Consider the following 26041-nt stretch of genomic DNA (forward strand, 5'->3'; position numbering starts at 1 on the left):
TTTGAACTTGAATCAAATGAAACATGGTATTTCCAAGAAATCCATAATACTTTAAAAAAGCCTCTGAATAACTGAAAGCATAGAGACAGAGAAGTCCACCTAGAAAACCTCCCACTTCTACCCTAGTGGTGGGGACATCGCTTCTGTAACTGAGGGCTGTGTGCTACCTGCTAAAACAGACTGTATCCAACTCAGCGGGTTCTATCCAAGCCATTTATTTGAAACGCCAACTATATGTAGGATAAAGTCAGTGTTACATGCTTGTCAGTAACAGTAGAAAAATAGAACCAGTGAAAACCTTTGTACAACTGTAATGATACTCAAAAGAGAAATGTATCATTTTACAATGCTTCACACAGACGAATTCAAGTTTGGAGGTACCTAAATAAAAATACTATATATTTCTTTAAAAAACACTATGTACATTTGAAGCGTAAACAAGTTTTACAAAGTACTGGTTATGCAGGTTGTAGAAAACACTTGCATAGGACATGAAATCAGTTTAAGAAAAATTTCTGAGCCTTTAGCATTGAAGGCACTTGACTTTATACCAGTAACAGCACAACCACAAGAAATGCAGTGTTGTAGAAGATACCACCTCTCTGATGCACAGACGTGGTACATAAACAGCAAGTGGAGTTCAGGAATCTTTATCGTTCAGCCACCCCACCTAAGAGCAGGATTCCGTCCCACGTGCCCACGGAACCCAGATACACAGTCACGTGCAGGTACACGATGAAGCTTCCAGAGCTCATTTCAGCTCTTAGACAGAACCCACGTAAACACACAGACACAAGAAGTTATTTTCAAGACGCACACTTGCAAGTAATCTTTCTATAGAAACGGCCACAGCATTATAATATTCAGAATATGGAAGATTGACTCATGGTCTGAGGCTTTTCTAGAGGAAAAGAAAAATCAAAAAACTTGCCAATACAACAACTACATAACACCTATTGCAATCGACAAGACAAAAAGACAACTTAACATTTCATAAAACACTGTTCGTACAACAGTGTGAATGGAAAATAATACAATACCCTTTAGTGTGTGACGGTAATTCTTTTAGTAAGGTTATCTGTAATGAGGTTTTAAAGTAAACTCCTTAGTAGACAAAGTAAACCATTGCAGAACGGGGAATAGCACCCATCACTGCTGCTTTAATAGTAACTTTCAACAGTAAGTTGAAGGTCAACCAAATAATTAAAAAAAAAAAAAAAAAAGTCAAACATTTCCCTTTGAGTTCAGTCCTAAGATAAAAACATAAATGTCTTAGAATTGCAAAACCAGTATCTTACAAGTGTTTCACGAAACACATTTTCCCCTAAAAGGCGGATTTAAACATGAAAATACATATTTTGATGAGTAGTTACTGAGAAGTGTTCACCTTTCACCTCTAGAGACCAACACGCGGGGATCCTCTTTGCGTCCCGCTGCTGCCAACACGCGGGGATCATCTTTGCGTCCCGCTGCTGCCAACACGCGGGGATCATCTTTGCGTCCCGCTGCTGCCAACACGTGGGGGTCATCTTTGCACCCTGCTTCTGATGCCGTCTATGCTGTTTCCCCTCCATCATCACCTAAATCCTAAGGGACAAGTATGGTCCACTGCTACTAGAGCTTGAACAACAAATCCAAAGAAGACCCAATAAAGAACAGTTTTTTAAGGAAGCATAAACAAGAATTAAGTAAAGTTTCATAGAGAGTTCAACCAAAAAAAAAAACAAAACAAAACTCAAATAAAAAGAACTCACTTAAAATCCTTAAAATCTACCTGGTTACCAAAATGTCAGGAGAGATTAGGTCTAGGGACACGCCTAGAAAAAGCTACAGGGGCGTGTGAGAAAGAGTATGTATAGTACATGGTAAATTCAAACAACGATTTTTTTCAGGAATAATTTTTGCCTTTCATGCTGCTATCTTTTTCCCTTAGGAGTCACAGGTGACTCTGAACTGAAATTACTAATCAAAATCACAAAACTAAAACAGAAATATAAGAAACAGACCAACAGCATCTTGAAGAAACGTAGATCTTCTCCTTCCGCTCCAGGATCTAACTGGTATTCGCTAACCTCAACACGGCGGACACCAAAGGTGGCGATTGTCTAATGGCCTGATTGTCCGCGGCCTCGAGAGGAGATCTGGTGTGTTGAGATTTGGTTCTCATGAAATTTCTACACCGAGTAAAATGCTAGGTCCTGTGGCCTAAATTTTATATTATACATGTTTATTTCTGAGAGCAATCTTACTCAGACTTCATATTTATCTTCGTACAGCACTGAAAGATTTTAATGCTTAGTACGCATTAAAGAAAACTGAAGAGATGGGTTCAAAAGCCAGAGGCACATAGCTATTCAACCTACCCTACTGACCATACTTCACAAGATACATTAAAAGTCCACTAACACCTGCCCTAACACAAAACCCACATCTGTTTACCTTCTGCAACAGTCCACGATCCACAGCACGTTTCTCTCTACACATAGAGTTTAGCCAGGTATGCTACTAAATTATTAAAAGCAAACTTCATAAATTAAATAAAACTATGAACAGTGGCCACTTCTTTTATAATTATATTTTAGGGACGTGAAAGAATATTTAATAAATTTTCAGAAAAATGCATGTGTGGCACCAATAGCTCTTGTCTAACATTTTAAAAAAAAAACAGGTTGGAGATGAGAAAGATTTCCCCCACCAACTATGTCTACTCACTCTTATTTGCAGTACCAGCACAGCACAGTCTGAATTCAGAATAGAATTTAAAACTGTATCAAAATAATTCATGTCAACACATGTATATAAATACACATTAAGGAATATGATGGAATTAACACTTTGTGTTTCTGAGGAGAGACAGACTGAGATTGGCTTCAAAAGACACCATCATCTATTACAAAGTCAAAAACCTCCTAAAAACGAGAACAGAGTCCTAACGTTTTTCATCTTTAAAAAAAGGAGCCTCAAAGGCGACGATGTGTAGCCGACCTCACAGTAGCCTGGTGTTGACTCTGGGAGATCTGGGGCTCGGTGTGCAGCTTGGCCGACATCGAGGGACGCACGGGCAGCAGCTAACTAGCCAGGCAGCAGAGCGAGTGGCAGCGGTTTGCCGGTGTAGACAGACAAACTGATGTGTTCCCATCTTTAAGACTATCTACTGTTAGGATTTTTTAAAATGTCAGATTATTCCTGAGTGTATATCCACAGGGTAAAAGTAGGAAAAGATTGTAAGAGAAACTACAGTTTCGGGAGAAATCAGAGTTCTTGACACCCAATAGAAACCTATTTACTTAAAAGTGCATGTCATTCATTTATATGGTAGCTTGTAAAGGCTCCCTAGCCCTGCATAGTTTTAGAGTGAGTGTGAGTCATTCAGAGTTTTATATATATATACATACACAGAGAAGAGGCTCCCAAACATCCTTCACAGGAGGGAGCGTTCAGAAAGTCTCTTTTCTTCTAAGTGCTACGGCTGTGTGTGTATGTGTAAAAATAGAAAGTGAACGCTCAAATAATGTTGAAGTGATTTAAAAACTCAAATACTAATGTATTTACATTGGAGAGTAAGAAAAAAACAGTCCTTAGCTCACACATTGCCCTTCTAAGGGAGAGGATCTTAAAAGATCCCATGTGCTCAGTGGTTCAGTAAAATCCCAAACCAGCGTCCCCAGTGGAGTTCAAGTAGGACATGTAGTGTTTCACCGAAGAAAAAAAAAAAAAGGTTTCTTTTTCTTTTTTGGTGACAAAGCATTATGCATTATACAACAACTTTTTTAAAGGACACCAAAATTCAGACACACTTTGAAAAACACTTAAAAGAAAATATATGCTTACAAACACCAAACGACATCCGTAAGGCTGAAGCCCTTTTGTTTTTTGTTTTTTTTCCCACAGAGAGCAAGACAACTGAAGGCAGCAAGCAGTCACTCCCCTGACTCATCTGGAGAGTTGCAGCTCAGAACCAGCAATCCCGTAGGGCAAGCTTAAGTTACTTCGCTAATTCCACTTCTTTAGGATTCCAGGAAAGCCAATCGCTTTAGAACCTCATCTAGTGAAACTCTAATCCACACTACCAGAATCTGCAGTGATTCTAACAGCATCTGCACTGTGAATAAAGCAATAGCTTTAGTCTGGACACAAAAGGCTTTTCTCCTTCTTGTTCTTTACTGAACCAGGAAACTTCAGGATCCTGATTGGACTCCTGCTGGAGGAATGAAGACCAGCTCCCAAGACTTATTTAAAAAGTACAACATTAGATTTATGAAGATTGAGCAGGAAGATTTCTGAACTAAAGCAATTACTGAAAAGAGAGGAGCATTTTGATGTGCTGTTCTTTGGAATTTCTATAATTAAAAAATAAACACAGAACTATTTCATAAGAAAATACATCTTAGTGTGCAATCCAGTGCACGTGGAAATTGCTAGATGAAAGGTAAAATGCAAAAAAGTATGAAAATACAGTCCTTTAAATGTGGCAATAAAGTTTAACATACTGATATAAAAACAATACAGATAAAAGTACAAGTGCAAAAAAATTCCATCATTTGTAAAGAGAAAAAAAAAAAAAGGGCCAGCTTGCTTGCTCTTAAAAATGCTTCCCCACACAATTGTTTAAACACAAAATAGACAGATGCAGCATTCAAAATAACCCTCTTAGCATGCCATGTCTAATAAACATGTATATACAAAAACTAGAATAAAATAATGTGAAACTGAGTTATCAGCTGGCATCAATACTCTAAGTTGTTGGGTTACATCATAAAATGGGATGTTTCACATCTCAGGCACAGACGACTTGGAGGTTGCTCTCAAAGGGCAGACTTTTTGTAGAGGAAGTCTGGCTTGCTTGGTGACCTCCTTCCTCTGCTGATTGAATCTTCCCTTTCCAAATCTGTATTTCGCTGAGCTCCATGGCCCAAGGACTCGCCGTCTGCCAGTCTTCTACCAGATCTCTCTTCTGGAGCTTCAGAGCTACATGCAGAATGTGAAGGTCTGTTAGGAGTCAGCCCAAAAGTCAAGTCAGTTTCCACTGCTGTTCGCCCCCTGACATGGGCTGGACCGTTGCCGGCATTTTCTGGGGCTGCCAAAGGAAAGTCCGACCGCTGGGGAGGCTGCTCAACGACATCGAGGTGCACCGGCTCATTCTTTTGTCTGTGCGGATGCCCATCGGGGGAAAGTGGATATTCTCTCCTAGCTTCTTCCTGCTTTTTAGGAGAGGTCTGGCCAGGTAGGTAGGCTGACTTTAAGCCACTTGGTGATGCCTTATTGTGGCTATACAAATCAGGACCAAAATATCCACCTTGCGAAGGGGAAGGGGTGCGTCTGCCAGGAGCCGGAGTAGACGGTCTGCAAGCAGCATTCGAGAAGTCATAGAAATCTGGATATTCCTGCTGATTTTCTCGAGTGTCTGTTTTTTGCTCTAGTGTGTGTTTCTTTCGAGATGTGTGTGTATGCCTCTGTGGAATACACGATAGATGCTGGGGAGGCCCTGGTCCTACTTCAGAAACTGACTGGCTTAATTCTGTGTCTACAGCAAGTTCGGGAAGCCTCCTGTCCTTCAGTGACAGTGTGGACACTCCCATGGCGATATCTGGCATTAGATCATTTAGCACAGGTTGTGTACACTGCAAACAGAAACAAAACAGGGGGAGGGTTAAAAGAAAAAGGCCCGAGACTCCCTCTTTTTCAAATGATGTTCACTGATTTTTGTTTCCTCATTAGAAAAGTGACACATGCTTTTTTTGGGGGGGATTTTTTTTTTTTTTTTTGGCTGTGCCATGCAGCTTGTGGGATCTTAGTTCCCCGACCAGGGATCGAACCCAGGCCCCCGGCAGTGGAAGCATGGAGTCCTAACCTGGACTCCATGGACCATCAGGAAATTCCCCTGCTTATTTTTAAAATGATAAAAATATAGAAAACTATAAGGCAAAAACCCCACAAAAACCCTAACCTTCCCTACTTGAGATAACCATTGTTACTAGCATTTTGAAGCAGTTATCTCACCTTTTATATTTTGCACACATATTTTCATAAAATTTAGTACATATGTAACACTGCCACTAATACTATTTAAATTGCTGCATACTATTCTCCACTGTATTGATGAGGCATGACTTCTTAACCATTCTTCCACTGTTGGACGTTAAGGTTGTTTCCAATTTTTCATTATTATAATCAAGACTGTAATGAACATACAGATATAACACCTTTGGAGGGAGTTTTATTTAAAATATAAAGTAGGACTTCCCTGGTGGTGCAGCGGTTAAGAATCTGCCTGCCAATACAGGGGACATGATTTCGATCCCTGTTCCGGGAAGATCCCACATGCCGCGGAGCAACTAAGCCCGCACATCACAACTACTGAGCCTGTGCTCTAGAACCCGTGAGCCACAACTACTGAAGCCCACGCACCTAGAGCCCGTGCTCCGCAACAAGAGAAGCCACTGCAATGAGAAGCCTGTGCGCCGCAATGAAAAGTAGCCCCTGCTCGCCGCCACTAGAGAAAGCCCATGTGGAGCAACAAAGACCCAACGCAGCCAAGAGTAAATAAATTTATAAAAAATAAATAAATAAATAAAATATACAGTAGTAGAACTTTTGTAACTGTAGAACTGAGGGCCAGGCGAATAAGATGGGAATTTGGTTTATTCAACACTATCAACCTTTGCTGTTTCTTCTTTTTGGAGGGGTTGGGGGGGACAGCAGGGAAAGCGGATAGAAGGGTATAAGGTGAGGAAGGACCATAATTTGACCCAAGGTGTACACTAGTCCACAGCTTCCAAAAGGCCATCTTTTAATGAAGATTCCCTTAACTAATATATGTATCTTTTGTTCTTCTCTATATTGAACGCTATTGACAGTATGTGACTAAGCAGGCAGACTTAAAAATCACCACTTTTTTTGCCAAATGTATTATATAAAACAGAAATTCAACCTCTAATGCAGTGCAAGATCAAGCAAAGAATTCTTGCTTAATTTACTACCTACTAGCGCTAGCGACTGTCAAATGAGTGTTCTGATGGAATAGCTTGCTAGAGGCAGAGACATGCATGCGGGTTAATTTTCTGCCCATTTTATGAATGAGGAGTCTTCTGCCACACTGTTCCCGATGGTATACTCAGCTACAAGTAGCTTCCCCTTCCTGCCCCATCAAAGCCTTTGGTAGAACAGCAGACTCTACAGAATAGAGGTCAGGGCCAGACTCCAGACACGTGCTTGAACAGCACACTATGAAACCGGTAACGTCATCTGCATTGTCCAGTAACCCCACCCTTCTGGACACCTGCATGCGAACATAAGGGAAGGCCCTGGCCTACTCTCGCCGCAAACACCTCGCCTCTCTTCTCCGTCCTTTCTCATCCCCCTACACTCACTTTTTCTCTCCCTTTTCCATACCCCCTTAAGTCTATGCTTTCATCTTGTCAGTAACACTTCTGGACACCGCTGAGTCCCAGTAGGGCTCCTGGGGCCAAGGAAACTGCTTCTAACATTCCAGAAGCTTGTAATTTTAGGCAAGCTACTGAGGTGCAAACTTACCACTTGTCTCTCAGATGTTACTGCTGCTGAGGCGGCGGCGGCTACCGTCTGTCTCCCCAGCCCTGTGGTGCCGGCACAGTCAGGTCCTGCTGCTTGAACACCTGGCAAACAGACTGGAGGGGGCACTGCTTTAGGAGCTGCTCTGGAGTGAAACAGTGAATGATTACAGGGATAAGAGAACGAACGTGAAGGGTGTTGGCTGGGCGGTCTTTGTCTCCAGCCCGCTTTGAGGTGGTGATGGACTGGGGTAGCTGGGGGGTGGTACGGCGGTGGTGGAGGTGGCAAGGGTGGATGGAAGGCCACAAAAGAGTCCGGATCTGTAAACACAGTTTCTGCAGCGGGGGTACTGCTAACTCGACATCTCCCAGACTGCCTCATTGTCAAGAGTGGACTTTCATCTCCAAAACGTTCATCAGGAAAGAACTTGTGAGGATTCTAAGAAAGAATGGGGGGGAAAAAAAGGTAGGGTATTTGTTAGCAGATTTCCTGGACAGAAATTTACAGTCTGAGAGAGTTAAGTGAATACCTAGGAAAACCACATTCAGCAACAGTAAAAGGCACAACAGACTTTTCTAGGCCAGAAGCCCAAGGAAAAATTACCTTAAAAACAGTATAAAAGGGTAGAGTGCAGCAGCTATCAAGGAGAGCAGCTTAACTGAATACTCCAGAAAGCAGGTCAGTAATCTCTTGCAAGATTATGTGATAATCAAAAACAGGAAATAAAACCTAATGCAAATATGTCTTTGCTAAGAAAATAAAATTACCATTAAAAACAAAAGGAGGAACTAACACACTACTGTAAAGCAATTATATTCCAATAAAGATGTTAAAAAAATAAAAAAGATAAAGTTTTAAAAAAAGGAGGAAAAGGCATATAAGTGAGGATTCTAGAACTTTCTGACAAAACATCTGTACACTTTCAGTCTGAAATAAGAACTACAAAATACTATTCCTTACCTATTATATAGAAATAATTTTGATTAATATTTTGATAAACACTATATGGAAATTCTTAAATTGTAAAACTTACACAATTTAAGAGATCAAATTAAGATACAATTTAGAATGGCAAAGAGAATAGAAATGAACAGAAAACAAGCCTGTTTTAGAGATGGAAACCACAGTAAAAATTGAAAATCAAGAACCTAAAAATGGCCTGCTCCTTGCCTAAGGCCACCATACCATGTTCCCCTTTGAAAACTCAGGCTAAAGTGGTTTGCAGTCAGTGGCAAGAAAACAATTCAATCACTTGACCAGATGAAATTAAATTTTATTTTAGGCTCTACTTTAGTTGCTGTGAAGACTACTTTACACATTTTATACAAAAATGCTACTGTTTTTTGTACCAAATAATTACTAGAAATGGGTTTCTTTGTGCTAGTTTAAAAAAAAAAAAGCACTCATTCCTTGATTCTCATGCTTATAGGGTTTGAACCATCATGCAAAAAAAAATTCTTATAATAAAGGGGAGGAGAGAGGGAAAAAGAGGGGCATATGGAAGGTCTGTTAAGTATGTAGTAGGCTAAAACCTGAAATCTAGTGACCAAACCAGGGACAGAAAGCAGCGGAAGGCCAGAATTTTCTACTTTCTCTTCCACTTCTGTTGGGCGTACACACCATGAACTTCTAGCAGTTAGCATTTATGTGCTTAATATATACAAGAGGCATAGTTGCTTTACATACAGCAGCTCTTATCGTCACAACAATTCATTTTACAGGTAAGGAAACTGGTGCGCAGAGTGGTTAAGTAACTTGCTCCAAGTTAACTAACTGGTAAAAGCAGCAGAGCCAGGATATAAACCCAGTTCTCACGCGAGCCTGTGTCCTGTCCACTCCACCACACTGCCTCCCACTGGGGGCTTTCAGCTCATCCAAGGCACCAGGGACAGTCAGAGAGCACGTACAAAGAAGAAGACATGCTACGAGGGCTCCTTGGGATACCTAAAACACTGCCTGAGTGACAGTCAAGGCTCCCTATATTTTAATTTTTTTTCAAGTATAAAAAATTGAATATTTATTTAGAATTAGAAATCACAAACTGCAAATTTTAAAATATGACATATAACACAACATCACAAAATCCAAAAGAATACCATAATATTTTCATTGTTAATAATAACTGACAATCTAACACATGGCTCCCTATTTTAAATGGTTTAGTGCCGTTTCCCACCTGCAAGAGCTCTGCAGCGGCATCTGCGAGCCCGAACTCTCTCAATACTCGAATCTGAATTTCATAGCTGACTGTGGCGCCTTCCCCACAGTTAAGCGCGTAGGCCCTCTGCACCTGCTCTGTGTGTCGTAGCTCCTGCAGACGTCTGACCATGTCTTTCATAATGAGGAGACGAGGAACTGGAAGAAGAGAAATAGTTTGTAGGCACAATACCTGAGCTATACAAAAGACCACCTGTTGAATGCAAGAAAAAAAGCATGTGTTTTGCATCAGAATCTTCTCATAAATTTTTGATAGTATTTTAATTTCCTGGAAAGATAGTAATTTATATATTTCTAATTATTTCTTAAGGTTTTAAAATTTCACTGTGTCCAAAAGGCTCTTGGTAATACCAAACAGCTCCTGAACTGCATTATTAGTTCACAGTCCAAATAAAATTTTACTAGCATATATTCTCTTCTGAATCTCAGGATATTTCAAAAGTCTTTTAAATATATTCACTCTTTTATTCAAATAATTTTTTGAGTCCTGACTATGCAAAATATGATCAGATTATTCATTTAAGTACAATGCCTGAAACCAGGTTACTGCCTTACCTGGGATTTCATTTGCTACAACCGAAGGAGGGCTTGACTGGTTACTGCTGATCTGCTGGTGGCTGATCATGTGACAGCACTGTGGCACAGCGTTATTGACCATGTAAAGTGTGTCTGGCACATTGGACATTCTAACCATTCTCAAACGCACAAGATCTGTTTGTTCCACCATCATCTCGTCTAGCACTGACTGAAAACAATTCAGTATTAACAGAATTAGTCAACCTTACACCTCTGCTAAATCACATTTAGAGAAAGATTACCGCCATCATCATATAAAAAGGGAATTAATTTATTGTTTCCAGTGTATGACGCTTAAAATTAGTGGTGAAAGGAAAAAGTACCCTAATCTCTTTAATTTTTTCCTACCTCTTTAATTTTTAAAGGATCTTTTTGGAGTATCTTTGAAAAGAAAGAATCATTTTCTGAAAAATCTGTTTTTTTTTTTTAATTTACTTGTATTTATTTTTTGCTACATTGGGTCTTCGTTGCTATGCACGGGCTTTCTCTAGTTGCGGCGAGCGGGCGCTACTCTTTGTTGTGGTGCGTGGGCTTCTCATTGCAGTGCCTTCTCTTGTTGTGGAGCACGGGCTCTAGGCACACGGGCTCAGTAGTTGTGGCTCATGGGCTCTAGAGCACAGGCTCAGTAGTTGTGGTGCACGGGCTTAGTTGCTCCGAGGCATGTGGGATCTTCCCGGACCAGGGCTCGAACTTGTGTCCCCTGCATTGGCAGGCAGATTCTTAACCACTCCGCCACCAGGGAAGCCTGAAAAATCTGCTTTTAATTGAAGTATTTGAAATTTGAAGAAGGGATATAAAATTAATCAGAAGTAACTTATACATAAAGTTACTATAAAGAAAACAATGTATATATGTATATAAATATACATATATATTTATATGTATATTACTATGTACATATTTATATGTATGTACATATTTATTATGTACATATTTATATGTATGTATATACAACAATGTATATAAATATCAGAGCCAACAAGAAATGCTCAAAATATAAAATATTAAAGACTGATATTAAATTCAACAGACCTAACTGTTAAGTAAGTTTCAGATGAATCTATCTCAACAAACTGCAGAACAGTCAAAATGGCATCATGTAAAAACATTTTCCGCATTTACTGGGGGCATTTTTCTGCTTATGCATGGGTACAGGAGGACTGTCTGATCAGCTTACTGCTGCTCTGTTTTGAGACAGAGCAGAAGGGAGGGTAGATCTAGTTTATTACGGACCTTTCATCACCAGACTCAACCTTCCAAGAGGCCTCAGCTGCTTGAGTGACTTTAATCATAGAACTTACTTCAGAAAGACCAGACCCAACCATTCTGCTTTTTTCCTCTGTTTTACAACTATTTAAAGTGTCAACTACTCGGGGCGGGGAGGGATAAATTGGGAGATTGGGATTGGCATATACACACTACTATATATAAAATAGACAACTAATAAGAACCTACTGTATAGTACAGGGAACTCTATTCAATACTCTGCAGTGACATATGGGAAAAGAACCTAAACAAGAGTGGATAGGGACTTCTCTGGCAGTCCACTGGTTAAGACTTTGTGCTTCCAATGCAGGGGGCACGGGTTCGATTCCTGGTCGGGGAACTAAGATCCTGTGTGCTGTGCAATGCGGCCAAAAAATAAAAATAAAAAATGAATAAATAAATAAAAAGAGTGGGGCTTCCCCGGTGGCGCAGTGGTTGAGAATCTGCCTGCTAATGCAGGAGACACGGGTTCAAGCCCTGGTCTGGGAAGATCCCACATGCCGCGGAGCAGCTGGGCCTGTGAGCCACAACTACTGAGCCTGTGCATCTGGAGCCTGTGCTCCGCAACAAGAGAGGCCATGACGGTGAGAGGCCCGCGCACCGCGATGAAGAGTGGCCCCCACATGCCACAACTAGAGAAAGCCCTCACACAGAAATGAAGACCCAACACAGCCATAAATAAATAAATTTAAAAATAAAAAATAAGAAAATAAAAAGAGTGGACATACGTGTAACTGATTCACTTTGCTGTACAGCAGGAACTACCACAGCATTGTAAATCAACTATACTCCAATACAAATTAGTTAAAAATAAAATAAAATTGGTAAACTGGAAAAAAAAAAAGTGTCAACTACTCAATAAGGGATAGATTATCATCCTATTCAATAAAATAAACCTCTCACAAATCCTTTCATAGACATATCTTAAACTAGGGACTCCAACAATAAAAATGAGAAAATTTTAAGATAACTATGTTTCTATACCCAAACACACTGTTTTGCCTGTTAATTCATTTCATTAAGCTTACTGGTGATTTCTGACTTTCAAAGACTGTCAGTTCCTCAAAAGGTCACCCCAAAGATCTTACGGCTGAACATTTCTAATAAAAATTACAGTATTTCATTTTCCATTACCATATTTACGTGGCGAGTTCTTTATGTTATAATATACATAACGCCAACTTTTTACTTAATAGGCCTAAAATTTTGTCTTAAGTTTGTATACTTATTCCAAAACTAAACACAATTTCCAGCAGCCACTACAAAAATATGTTACAAGAAGTCATGGCATTTCTTTAGTTTACAAAAGGAAGAAAATATGTGTGCAATCTTCTTTCAAACATTTTTCCCACCCTGAAGATCACAAAATACTGATGACCATTTCAGTAAAATGAAAAATTTTTTCCAAGCTAACAGTTTGCAAGAAAAACTGAGATGAGAAAAATACAAAATGCAATTTAATATGACCTAAGTTATAAAGATAAAAACATGCTTGATAACTCAACATTTGGAAAACTACTCTGGTGAGTAGTCAAACTAGAATTTACTTTCACTTTCCCTATTACTGGACATTTAGACTATTTCCAAATATTTAAGTAATATCACAATAAATGTCTTTGTGTTTATAGTTTGTAACAAAGTAGTCTAACATCTTAAAATGGTTTTTATTACCTTTGCTTCTTCTACATAGGGAGAGAACAGTCGAGGACGAACATATATTCCAGCATTTTTTTGCCGTAACCAGGCATTTGACTTTCCACCTTCTGCTGTAGGAAGCATATCTGATGGAGGAGTACTAATCAAGCCTCTTTTCATCTTGAAAAAAAAATTTTTTTTTTACAGAAACAGAGATTTGTGTAGCACCACAATATTACAAAGATAAAAATAATTATACCTATAAATCAAAATGTTAGAACTTTAGCATTTAAATACAAATTTAGGAATATATGTGAAATTTAAAAATACTTCAAATGTTCAATAATATTTAAAGGATTCAGCAAGCCATAAAAAGGTACTACAATTTTCCATTTTTCTCTACATAGAGGAATGATGTTTTAAAAACAAGAGCTATACTAATTAAAAATATCATGAGTCAGACTAACTTTCAGAACTCTTAATGAGAACCAATTTGGTTCTTTCCTTACTCATCTGGGAACTGATTCCTCCCCACCCTACCCTCCTCAAGACAAAACAAGCACATTCCTGGGCCTGTATCTACAGTACAAAGATGGACAGTCTGCATGGTGATTAGGGGCAGGGGCTCTAAGGGAAGGCGAACTTGGCTCAAACCCTAACTCTCCATTTAACAGCCACGTGACCATGGACATCTCCTTTTACCTGGGCCTCACCTTAAGGGCCCCTAGATAGCCCTGGAGATGGGACACTGCACAACTAACTAAATGTGGTGGCCCTGTTGTTCCCACATCTACGCTAGGAGACTATAAATCAAGTCCTTAGAGCCCATGAGGTGATTGTGAGGAGTGAATGAAGGTAAGGAAGGTAAGCAGCACCTGGCACAGTGCTCAGCATACACTAGAAGAGCATTATGGTTCACAGCCATTATTAGCAAACTTTTACTGGGCACTTGCTATGTGTTAGGCAGGGGATTAAGAGCAGAGATATATATTTTCTAAGTCTATTAAACAAAAGTTCTAAAATTTTTTTCTAAACCAAATTCAGGGATCAATTTGGTTTGAGTCCCAGGTTTTAAACAAAACCAAACATTGTTTCTTTAATATTATTCTTGTTAAATATAATAAACGTCTAATTGCTGCATTAAAATCATGTTGAACAAATAAAATATAGCAATAGACATATTTTGAAAATAGGAAAGAAAACCCACAACTCTAATCTGTTACAACTGTAATAATGTTGATATATTTCCTTCCAGTCTTTTTCAAATAAATTTTTACCTAACTAAATTTTAGAATACATAAAAATACACATTTTTCGTATGCTAACCCATATATATATGGAATCCAAAAAAAAAAAAAATGTTCATGAAGAACCTAGGGGCAGGACGGGAATAAAGACACAGACCTACTAGAGAATGGACTTGAGGATATGGGGAGGGGGAAGGGTAAGCTGGGACAAAGTGAGAGAGTGGCATGGACATATATACACTACCAAACGTAAAATAGATAGCTAGTGGGAAGCAGCCGCATAGCACAGGGAGATCAGCTCGGTGCTTTGTGACCACCTAGAGGGGTGGGATAGGGAGGGTGGGAGGGAGATGCAAGAGGGAGGAGATATGGGGATATATGTATACGTATAGCTGATTCACTTTGTTATAAAGCAGAAACTAACACACCATTGTAAAGCAATTATACTCCGATAAAGATGTTAAAAAAAAAAAGAAGTAAAAAAGAAACACATTTTTTATTCTTCTTTCTAAAATTATATTCTATTATTATGTTGCTATATTAGTCTTTACAACCATTGGTCAGGGCAGGCAGCAAAATATTCTGTCAAGTAGTCGTGCTATAATTTATTTTCCCTGTTATTAGATATTTAGGCTATTTCCCAAAATTTAATGATGGTGCTACCAATGTACCAGCTATACTTCCCCTATGGGACAGTAATATTATTTCAAAAATCAGTGACCTAATAGGTAAAAAAATGATAACTTACTGTTTTATTTTGCTTTCTTTGGTGTGTGTGTGTGATGACTAGTGAGACTGAACATTTTTCTAATCAGAGAGTCCATAAATATTTAATTATTTTCTTCTAGTTTTTCCATATTTCAACTTAATATTTAATTCTTCAATCTAACAGGGATTAATTTTGTGTGCAAGTGAAATGAGGGTTTAACTTTAAGCACATTTCTTCCCTCTCCCACTGATGGTTAGTATAGTACTGCAGTGATTTGTGATAGCTCGCTTATTATATGTTTAATTCTTATATTAATTAGGATCTTTTTCTGGGCTATTTTGTCTTCTCTATTATGCTAGCACCACAGATTAACAGTTAGAGTTTTAAAATATACTTTATATTATGGAAGAGTTATCCCTCCTTAATTATGTTCTTTTTAGAGAACTTAAAAAAATTCTTATCAGTTTTTTTCCAGATGACTTTTATAATGTTTCTGTGCAGTTGAATAATAAACTATTATGATGTTTACAATATCATATTAAAGTTATAAACCAATATGTGAAGAATATTTATTTTCCCCATCCATCAATTACAGCAATTCTTACAGTCTAAAAAATTCACTTAAAAAATTATGAAAGTAACATAATCAGTCAGCTCCATTAATTTTTACCTGAAATACAATTATAAGATTCATTCATCCCTTTTACACTGAACTAATCTCCTTCTCTCTTGCTCTCTGATTTACTGCTATTCTTAGAGTCTCCAAAGGTAATTTCTACCCTTTCCTTTTTTAATAAGGACTACCTGATCTACACTGATAAATGGCTGGATCAACTCCACTAGAAACAATCCTCTTGCAAAAGTAAGACTGATATATCCACTCATCTCTCATCCGCCAAACATTTATTTGTGCCACGTGCCAGACACTGGGGACACGATACAGTACAAAAGAGACATCTGTCTCTGTCCTCATGGAATTTAGTTTAGTGATACTCCATTAGTAGAAATTATTTACAATGATTTAAAAAAAAAAAGACACTTTCTTTTCATGAAAGGGATAAATGAAAAAAGACACTTACTGCATCACTTAGGACTTCACTGTTTATAGGTAAAATATGTTCAATTCGCACAAAAGGTAAGAGAGAAGAAAGGATCTCTCTAAGCTCTTCGATGTCCAGGTCTCGTCTTTTTACACCTCTCTTGTTCACACTGTGAGCAGTGCCACTCAGTAAGTTTGGCTCTATGATAGAGACAGAAAATGAGAAGTCTCCAACCAAATCCAAATTTTCAGAGAAAGGCTTTCTTTCTTCTCCAGTACACTTTCAGTAACACTCTTTATATTAAGTATATCTGCTTCAAAAAGCATTATAAATAATTTTTATGTCTTAAGAAGTTTTCATAATAGAGATACTCTCAGACAAAGAAAAAAGCATGGTATCAACAGTACAATAACATTCTTTATGATTGTTCTGCATTAAAGAATACAGAATTCTTTTCCATATACTAACTCAAAGGAGAAAAAACGACAATCTATTAAAATCTAGTTTGACCAAGGGCTTTTTCTTAAGGTTTCTCACTTTTGCGACCAGTTTTTTAAAAAGTACAATAAGGGCAATGCAGGCCAAATGTTATTTCTGATCACTGTAGGTTATCAGTATGCTCATTAGGCTACTATGTATATTTAACAGCAATTTAATGAGATTCTAAAATTATATCACCTGGTATCTTAAAGCAGCAAAACCTAATGTACACTCTATCTGACTTTAAGAATTTTACGAGCCTCCTAAATTTCCGTAATATGGGAATGTTAATGCATAAAAGTGAACCTTTTGACATCTGATGTGTAATACCACTGTCCAGAGCAGAGAATAAAATGTTTTCTTCATTGAGTATTAGTGAAAGGGGAAAATCTGAAGTGTATATATATGCTTTTGATATTGAGGTGGGAAGGAAAATTTCATATTTGGGGAATTTTTAATCATATCTTTAAACCAGGGGGCTGTATCTTTTTCTTCCTTAAAAAAATAAGATCTTTATCATTCACAAGTATAAATGCTGGATTTTTTGCAAACACTACAGGCAAACTGGTATTCCCCTTAAATCGCGTGATAGATAGATAAAGAGATATTGTTTTTTGAGAGGGTAAGATATTTTTGGAGTCATTCAAAATAAAATTATTGCACGTGTGTGGAACAAGGGTTTTTTTTTTTTTCTCTTGTCTTGCTATGCTTTGGCTTCAGTACTTATAAAAGGCACTGCTTTTCGAAAGAAATTTTTTCTCAAAGTAGTGGTGTCCTGGTTTCAAACGAAATATTACAAGAAATTCCCAAATATGTAACAGGTAAGGGCAGAAACCTTACGTATGAAGGGGACTGAGACAAAGGGCACCCTGGTTCATGCAGCGTCCTCCTTCCTCATCCCTGTGAAAGAGCCTTCCGTTCTAACCCAGCCTGAAAACCACTGTTTTGTAAGGGAAATTTTATCAAGGATGTTCATTATTTGCTCAAAATAAATATGACATTTCATCATTACCAGCTTTACATCAACGAACGAGCCTGTGATGATTATGTAGCATTATATACAATCAACTCTTGTTATCTGGGGTGGTTTTGTTCTCTAAAGCCGCCACAGTTAGTGAACACTGAACCACTGCTTCTTAGGGAAACACAGGGTTCGGTCCCTGAGAGCCTCTGGTCGCATCAGTTTTGTTAACCAATCAAGACATAACCTTGTTTTATGTGTGTTTCTGTTTAAAGACACCTTATTGGTACATATTGTTGATTCATTAACAATGAACTCACAGCCAACAGCACTGTAACTTGTGCCTGAACTATGCTTATCAACACATACATTTTCTCCGTAAGGCACATCACAGCACTCGTGGACTTAGGAACACTAGACAGTACTAAGCATTACACTAGGAGGCCATTTTAGACCGTGGGATCACCAGAAAAACCCATAAAGATGTGAAAAACACGGCACTAAAAAGATTATGAAAAGGACAGTGGTTTGAGAGCTGAAATAAGACGGGAGAGTGTCACTCTGTTCTACCTTAAGCTGGAAACGTATGACTCAAATTTTGTGTCACTCTGCACATCTCTGCAAATGAACATGCAAGTGTCATGAGTACTGATTTGGGGATCACAAATAAATTTTAGCAAGTAGGTGAATTTGAAAATATAGAATCTGCAAATAAGGATAGACTGTATAATGGCATTTCAAAAATGTCCCAAATTAATAGTAGTGGTTTTTGTATTTAAAAAATTTCAAATCTGAAATTGCTAAAGGCTTTTAGCAAAAGATAAATTAGGAGAAATAAGATAGGAGAACTGCTTTTGTTCCCTAGCGCGCTTGGGTTGTAGTATATTAAAGGGACACTATAAAAAGATTTGAAGGCAGGTTTAGCTTGATTTTTTAAAATATATTTTAAAATGTGGGCAGAACAACTCTGTAAGTGTACTAAAAAACACTGACTTGAACACTTTAAAAAGGTGAACTTTATGGTATGTAAATTATATTTATATAAAGCTGTTGAAAATGACAGGAAAGGGAAACCTGCATTTAATTTTTCTAATATTTTGATTTGGGTTCACTACATAGAGGAACACAATATTCTATGAAAGAAGGAGCACAGGTGGGTGGGCTAACCCTAGATATAAATATAAGACTGCTATAGAATCATAAGCTTCCAAAGTTCAGTTAAAATCATAAGCTACATATGATGCTTCTATCTCTTCTGCAGTATCCCCAGCTGGAGGCCATTCAAAAGGATCATTTCTCCTTTACCTTCTACAAAAATTTAAAATAAACAACAAATATACTCTCTTTGGGTAGTCATATATTTTTTTTCCCTTGAGGTAAAATTCACATAACATAAAACTCACCATTTTAACCATCTTAAAGTGTACAACTTAGTGGGACTTTTAGTACATTTAGAATGTTGTGCACCTATCACCACTATCTAATTCTAGAACATTTTCATCAACGACATGCTTTTGTAACACTTTAATTAAATGAAAAATTTCAGTCTAATACTTTCATAAATCAGTCAACATATATTATTAAACACATAGAAAGATAGCATTAAGAGTATTGCTTTAAAGTTGCAAAATTAAATTTTCTGGTATATTTATTTCTAACAAAGTATACCCTTGTCACTAAAGGATTCTACTGATTGTAAAAATTTCTGTTTTCACCAGGCAACAGTGGCAACCGTCAAAAGACTGATGTGCAGCCGCACTTCAGTAACTTTCAGGAAAAGCTTACAGTTGCAAGCTAGTTTTCTGAGCTTACCTCTGTCTGCTATTCTCTTCATTAACTGATGCTCACCCCATTTAATCAGATATTTAAGGATATCTTGTTCACTTGCCTATAATAAAAAATGGTTTACATTTATTTCAGTGCAATCAGATAGATGGTTAATCTCATTAATGACTCCTCCTAGGTCATAAAGTAAATACAACGTGCAACTTGCCACGCTTCACTCTTTACACTGGCTGTTTCCAATGTGTCTGAGCTAAACCTGTGGTGTATCAGCAGTAAATACACAAGACCGAATGACATGTGTTTTGTCCAGTAACCTCACTCTTGGCTCTAATTAAATTTTTATTCTTATTTCCATCTTTATTTTTTCTTTATCCTGTTTTCTTCCCCTGTTTTAAATTTATCTTACTATACGGTTTCGATAGAGCTGGCTTAAATTCTTTTTGGGACAATATGGAGATAAACAGATGAAAGTAAAAGTGTAAGGATACAGTGTGACCGCTATCTCCTGCAGGAGCAGAAAAAAACAAGTATGGCAACTTGTTTTGGCAGAAAACACTACAATCTCCACAAAGTATGCTACTGACTGGTGAAGGACCCTTCAAGCACTGTCTGTGAAATGGCAATGTGCCCCTCATTCTTTTGTACTTTTTTTTTTTGGCTGTGTTGGGCCTTCGTTGCTGTGTGCGGGCTTTCTCTAGTTGCGGCGAGTGGGGGTTACTCTTCATTTCAATGCGCGGGCTTCTCATTGCAGTGGCTTCTCTTGTTGCGGAGCACAGGCTCTAGGCGCGCAGGCTTCAGTAGTTGTGGCACGCGGGCTCAGTAGTTGTGGCTCGCAGGCTCTAGAGCGCAGGCTCAGTAGTTGTGGCTCGCGGGCTCTAGAGCGCAGGCTCAGTAGTTGTGGCTCGCGGGCTCTAGAGTGCAGGCTCAGTAGTTGTGGCTCGCGGGCTCTAGAGTGCAGGCTCAGTAGCTGTGGCGCACGGGCTCAGCTGTTCCGCGGCATGTGGGATCTTCCTGGACCAGGGCTTGAACCCGTGTCCCCTGCATTGGCAGGTGGATTCTTAAGCACTGTGCCACGAGGGAAGCCCCTCTTTTGTACTTTACTTAAAATCTTAGGGCAAAATCTAGGCTGCTGTCCAAGGTTTTTACTTTCTAAGAAGAAATGCAAAGCTTCTAAAAACAATAATTGAGAGAACTGACAAATCCTAACTCCCATAATGTCTGCATCAGGACAGTGAAATAAGGTTAATGAACACAGATCCTAAATAAATCAAAACCAATTATGACAACATTTGTACTGCAATCAAAGCAATATATGAAGGAAAAACACAGATGCTAAGTGGATTTTTAAAATCTTCATTTCTGACTGAGATGGAAGCATTTCATAATTTTTCTGGTACAAATACAAAGAAACAGGAAATGGCTCAATGAGTTTATGACTTCATAACATTAAAACTGTTGTACAGTTTCTAGCATAAAATTCATACAGCCAGTGCAAAAAGAAAAAAAAAGAAAAAAAAAAAAGCTTGAACATATTCTACCTGAAAGTATTTTTTTACAATGTTTTAAATCTATTGTTAGTTTAAATTACCTAATTATAAAGGACATATAAGTCAAGGGCACAAGAATTTGCTTAAAAGTACTTCTGACTAAAAATAAGTAGTTGAAAGCATTATTATACTTCAGCAGGACACACACATTGAGTTTTTATAAGCATTTGAGTAGGTCAGAAATTGAATATTATTCTTACTTTGTGCTGCTTAAACTAACTAAGTATCTTCTGATACTTCACCAAATAAATGAAACCGTTACAGTGAATCTATTATTAACAGAAGCCAAGAGAGTCACCATTGGGATATGCTTCTGACCCTGCCTTTTGCCTACTGGCACAACCCCTTTGGCGTGGTTGGTTAGGACCTGGGCCGGTTCACAATGCTGAATCATGGCGGCAGAGCGCACAAAGGGCCAGAGAGCTAGAAGGCTGTGGCTGTACAAATATGAAGAGGGCACCCCTGGGTGGGCTGATCTCCCTAGATGGGAGAGTAACAGAGCACAGATGGGTTGCTTGGTGCACCTATGAATGACACTGAATTTGAGAGGCGTATAAATGATTACCTGTAGGTAGTCAGACTGGATAGCAGTAAGCAGATGGTCTTTGCTGAGTTCATAAAAAACATCCGAAGTCATGACCTGGGAAAATTCCTCACAGAGGAAATGCAAAGCTTGTCGGTGTACCCATTTAGAGCCATATGGATGAGAGCTCCACTTGAGGATGGCAATTAAGGTATCTAATGAGATGCTTTCAGCAATGATATCCTCACAGCCTAAAAGAGAAGGCAAATACTTCTTGAGATTAATCATAAATATTACTTATTGAACATCAGTGTGTTAGACACCAACCTGAAAAGCAGCAATGGTAAAAAAGAACAAGGAGATAAATAAAATCTCATGGTAATCACCAAGACTTGGTGGGATGGGGTAACAATTGGTAACTATAATAGATTATGACATCTATAGGAAATCTGCTGTTCCATAAAGACAGAGCCATAGAAAAAGGCAAGGAACCCTCATAATTGTTTAAGAAAATAAACATCTATGTGCAACTCAACAATTTGTATAAGACATTATAGTGGAGGGCACTGGACCAAACGGGAAAGAAAGAAGAATAGGTAGAAATGGTACAGTTGTGGGAACTGGCAAGAGGAAGGTTTGGATGACACCTGACTGATAAGAGAATCCACCCTTGGGGGTAAGACAGGTGAGCTATCTTCTAGGAACTATGAGGACATCTGTTTTTTGTATTATTCTAATAAAAAAACAACACTTTGCATCGTCGATAGTTTAATCCCTCAGAATACAGATAAAATACTGCAGTTTTTTGTTCATCTGGTGAACTAAAAAGAAATATGTGGTTTAAGTGAAAAGGACCAGGATCCTGGAAAAAGTGACTATGGCACCTTAAGAGCTCAAAGAAGAGAAGAAGAAAATCTGAGGATAGTCATCTATTTTCCTTAGGAAAGATAATTTCAAAATACAAAGATAAAATATAAGTAAAATTAGAGTGACAAAGACTGTGTAAAGGAAAATGGCTAAAGTTGGACAGAAATTCTTCACAACTAACTTTACTATAAAATAAAAAAAGAACCCCAATAATGGGGGGGTTGTTTAAACACCACCACCACCAACAACAACAAAAATATGGCTAAACAAGCTGCTCTCTAATGAGCTCAGAGGTTTAAAAGATAGAGTAGTAAAAGACAGAAAGGGCAGCAGTGAACCCTGGAGACTTCCAAAGTTCAAAGTTCTTGTGAACCTATGAAAAGTGAAAAGAGAAAGATAACAATTCCCATTTTCAGGTGATATAAGATCATTAGGAGCCAATATAGAGTTTGTAAAAAGTAATGCTTCCTCCCCTTTTCTGATATGGTACCAGATAAGCAGAATATCATAGAGAATTGTGTAACCTGATTTCTGCAAAGCATTTAACAAAACACTTCATGATGTCTCTAGACTGTTAGCTACAGAAGACGGGGACCGCTGTCTTCACTGTATCTCTAGCACCTTCTACCACCTGGTTGGCATTAAATAAAAATTTGCTGAATGTACAAATGAGATCTTTGAAGATAAGACAAAAAGATGTGGAGGGATGACAGAACAGTGGCTAACAGAACCATTTGCAAGTAGCACTGATTAACTCCCAGGATGGAGTGGAGAGAGTCTCTGTCTTTCCGATGTTAATCAAGAATTTGAATTAAGTTGTGGAAAGAATGCTTCAAAGTCTTGAGGTGACCTAAAGCTGGGAAACGCAGTTAAAAATACACTGGATAAAATGATCATAATTAGATAAAAAGATGGATCGAAATGAAGATGAAATCTAACCCAAAAAATCAGAAAGTTCTATATTTAGATTAAAGAAAAGCAACGGCACAGTAGAAGATAGGGTCAAGCTAGCTTAACTATAACCGCTTATTTAAAGATAATATCTGGGTATGTTAACTGAACAAATGCAAAATGTGACATGGCTGCTATAAAACTAAAGCAATCTCAGGCTTTTAAGATACAAGCATAGAGTCATAATCAAAGGAATAATAATGTTGCACTGCTCTCCTGTGGGGTGCTGTGTTCTGTTCTGAGCCCTGTGTTTGGACGGGCAATGACAAAACTCCAGAATTCTCAGAGGAGGGTGTAAGTACAGTGGAGAGTTTGAGACCTGTTACTGAAGAAAAGCTCTGAACAAACAAGATTATTATTGATTTATGTAAGAGAAACCCGAGGAGAGACATAAGAGCTATCTTTCAATGTTTGATGGAACCTCATGAGGCAGAAAAGAAATGACCCATTCTCTGTGGTTGCAAGGGCAAGTCCTGGGAAACACATGATGGTAAAAGAAGAGAGATTTTGACTCATTATTAAGAAATTTCTAACAATTAGAACTGCTCTCCTCACCTCCCCTCAAGGATCCCTCTAGAAAAAGGCAGGAGGCTAGCTCATCGCATTACGGGTAGAGTACCAAGAACCCTTACACTGGGTATGGAACTAAGGTAGGATGACATCCAAGCTTTTTCTGCCACAAAGATAAAATCGTTTTTAGAAATAACAGAGTAAGCATAAGAGTAATTAAATCTAAAGATTAAAGATTAATTTATTTAATCTAAACATTAAAATGAGATCCTTATAAATGAAATCTGCATGTAAACAACATCAAAGGCATGAATGTGTGCTGATGAGAAGTGGGAAATATGGAAAAGTTCTGAACAGTTCTCAAGATTTTACTGTAAGCCTTGAATGCCAAGCTGAGGGGGACAGGCCTCGCCCAGTAGCCAGTGGAGGACTTCTGTCAGTCTGCTGTTTCAAAGCAGGCACTGAAGTGGAGTCAAGTAGTATGAGTCAACATGACAGGAAAGGCAATCTGGTAGACATGTTTGGGGACAAAGCCAGGCAAATTAGAGAAAATGTGGTTTTTAAAAAAATGTGTCACAATCCTACTAAAACCAGGATATTGGCAGAGGGAAGAAAGGGAATTAAAGATAACATCATATGTTTAAACTTCTGAGGTTTACAAAGAAGCTAGACATGATAGGAAAAATGGACTTTGAAATCAAATTGACTTGAAATCCCAGCTTGACCATTTAGCAGAAAAGTCACTTTGGGCAGATCACTTACCCTCCCTGAGCCTGAAATGTTTTCATCTGTAAAACTGGGATTATATTCCTAACTCAGGGTTATTATATGAGATTTAAATGAGACCGTATCCTTGATGATATTCTTCCTTCATTTGAACATTCTGGAGTACCTACTTGCCAAGTGCTGTAATTACAAAGCTCTTTCTACTGCACAATTTCCTGGGTAATGTCACCTGTCCCCATGGCCTTAACTCCCATTGTATCCTTATGTCTTTCAAGGTCCAACCTAGAGCTCTCTCCTGACATCCAGACTCATTTCTTAAACTTCCCAGACTCATTCCTTAACTTCCCAGAGTGCACATGGATATTCTGCAGACATCTTTAATCCAAAAGTCACTTCCGTTTCCTCTGGGAAATCTAGCCCTTCCTCCTCCCTCCTCTAGCACTTCCCTCCTCATATATATATATACACACACACATATATATACACACACATATACACACACACACACACACAACTTTGTTACGTATGTAACAAATTATTCAGTAGCTTGACTTCAAGATAAAATCCAAACTGCAGTTTTTTGGATGATCTGGCCTCTGCCAACTTCTCCAGCCCCTACTCGGTTCACATTCTGTACTCTAGTCATACTGCATTACTTACAATTTCCTAGAATTCCACCGAACTCTCTCACCTCTAGGCCTTTACATATGTTGTTCCATTTTTCTGAAATGCTCTTAATTTTCCTTCGTAACTCCTCCACACCTTTTAGACTCAGCTTAGATACTGCCTCTTTCAAAAGCCTATCTTGAACCCGCTCCCCAAAGCCTAAGTCAAAAGTCAGGTGTTCCTCTTACCTAAAAGTTTCCATGGTGTCCTGTGTTTCTCTCTGTAATAGCATTAAACTCCCATCCTAGTTTATCTTTCTGATATATTTGTCTGAATCCTCTATCAGACTGAGCGCTCCTTTGGGGTAGTGGCCCCATCTTTTTTTTTAATAAATTTATTTATTTATTTATTTTTGGCTGCGTTGGGTCTTCATTGCTGCGTGCGGGCTTTCTCTAGTTGCGGCGAGAGGGGGCTACTCTTCGTTGAGGTGCATGGGCTTCTCATTGTGGTGGCTTCTCTTGCTGAGGAGCACGGGCTCTAGGTGTGCGGCCTTCAGTAATTGTGGCACGCAGGCTCAGTAGTTGTGGCTCACGGGCTCTAGAGCATAGGCTCAGTAGTTGTGGCGCACGGGCTTAGTTGCTCCGTGACATGTGGGATCTTCCTGGACCAGGGCTCAAACCCGTGTCACCTGCATTGGCAGGCGGATTCTTAATCACTGCGTCACCAGGGAAGTCCTGGTAGTGGCCCCATCTTATCTCTGATTCCATCTATCTACCTGACACCTGGTAAATAATTAATTAAAAACAAACATAATAGCTAACATTTTTGAAATTTATTATGTACCAAGCTCTGTGCTTAATTTAGA

At 38.5% G+C, this 26041-nt stretch overlaps 1 protein-coding gene across 5 annotated transcripts in view; it reads right to left on the minus strand.

Moving 5' to 3' along the window:
- Window positions 1-2230: 2230 nt before the first annotated feature.
- The window catches only part of BTBD7 (BTB domain containing 7), an 82694-nt gene continuing 58883 nt past the window's right edge, over window positions 2231-26041 (minus strand). For 3 of the 5 annotated variants that reach the window (XM_036842453.1, XM_036842452.1, XM_036842454.1), the window contains exons 4-11: window positions 21559-21767; window positions 19474-19549; window positions 16260-16420; window positions 13261-13404; window positions 10303-10492; window positions 9707-9885; window positions 7534-7968; window positions 2231-5621 (exon numbers count right to left, since the gene is read on the minus strand). In XM_036842453.1, coding sequence (XP_036698348.1) covers window positions 4806-5621; window positions 7534-7968; window positions 9707-9885; window positions 10303-10492; window positions 13261-13404; window positions 16260-16420; window positions 19474-19549; window positions 21559-21767 — 2210 coding nt within the window. In that variant the 3' untranslated portion in view covers window positions 2231-4805. Of the gene's footprint in view, window positions 5622-7533; window positions 7969-9706; window positions 9886-10302; window positions 10493-13260; window positions 13405-16259; window positions 16421-19473; window positions 19550-21558; window positions 21768-26041 lie in introns of those variants that run through there. The other 2 variants (XM_036842455.1, XM_036842456.1) reach the window with 2 other exon arrangements.

This window comes from Balaenoptera musculus, chromosome 2 (assembly GCF_009873245.2).
Source record: "Balaenoptera musculus isolate JJ_BM4_2016_0621 chromosome 2, mBalMus1.pri.v3, whole genome shotgun sequence".
Classification (NCBI taxonomy): domain Eukaryota; kingdom Metazoa; phylum Chordata; class Mammalia; order Artiodactyla; family Balaenopteridae; genus Balaenoptera; species Balaenoptera musculus.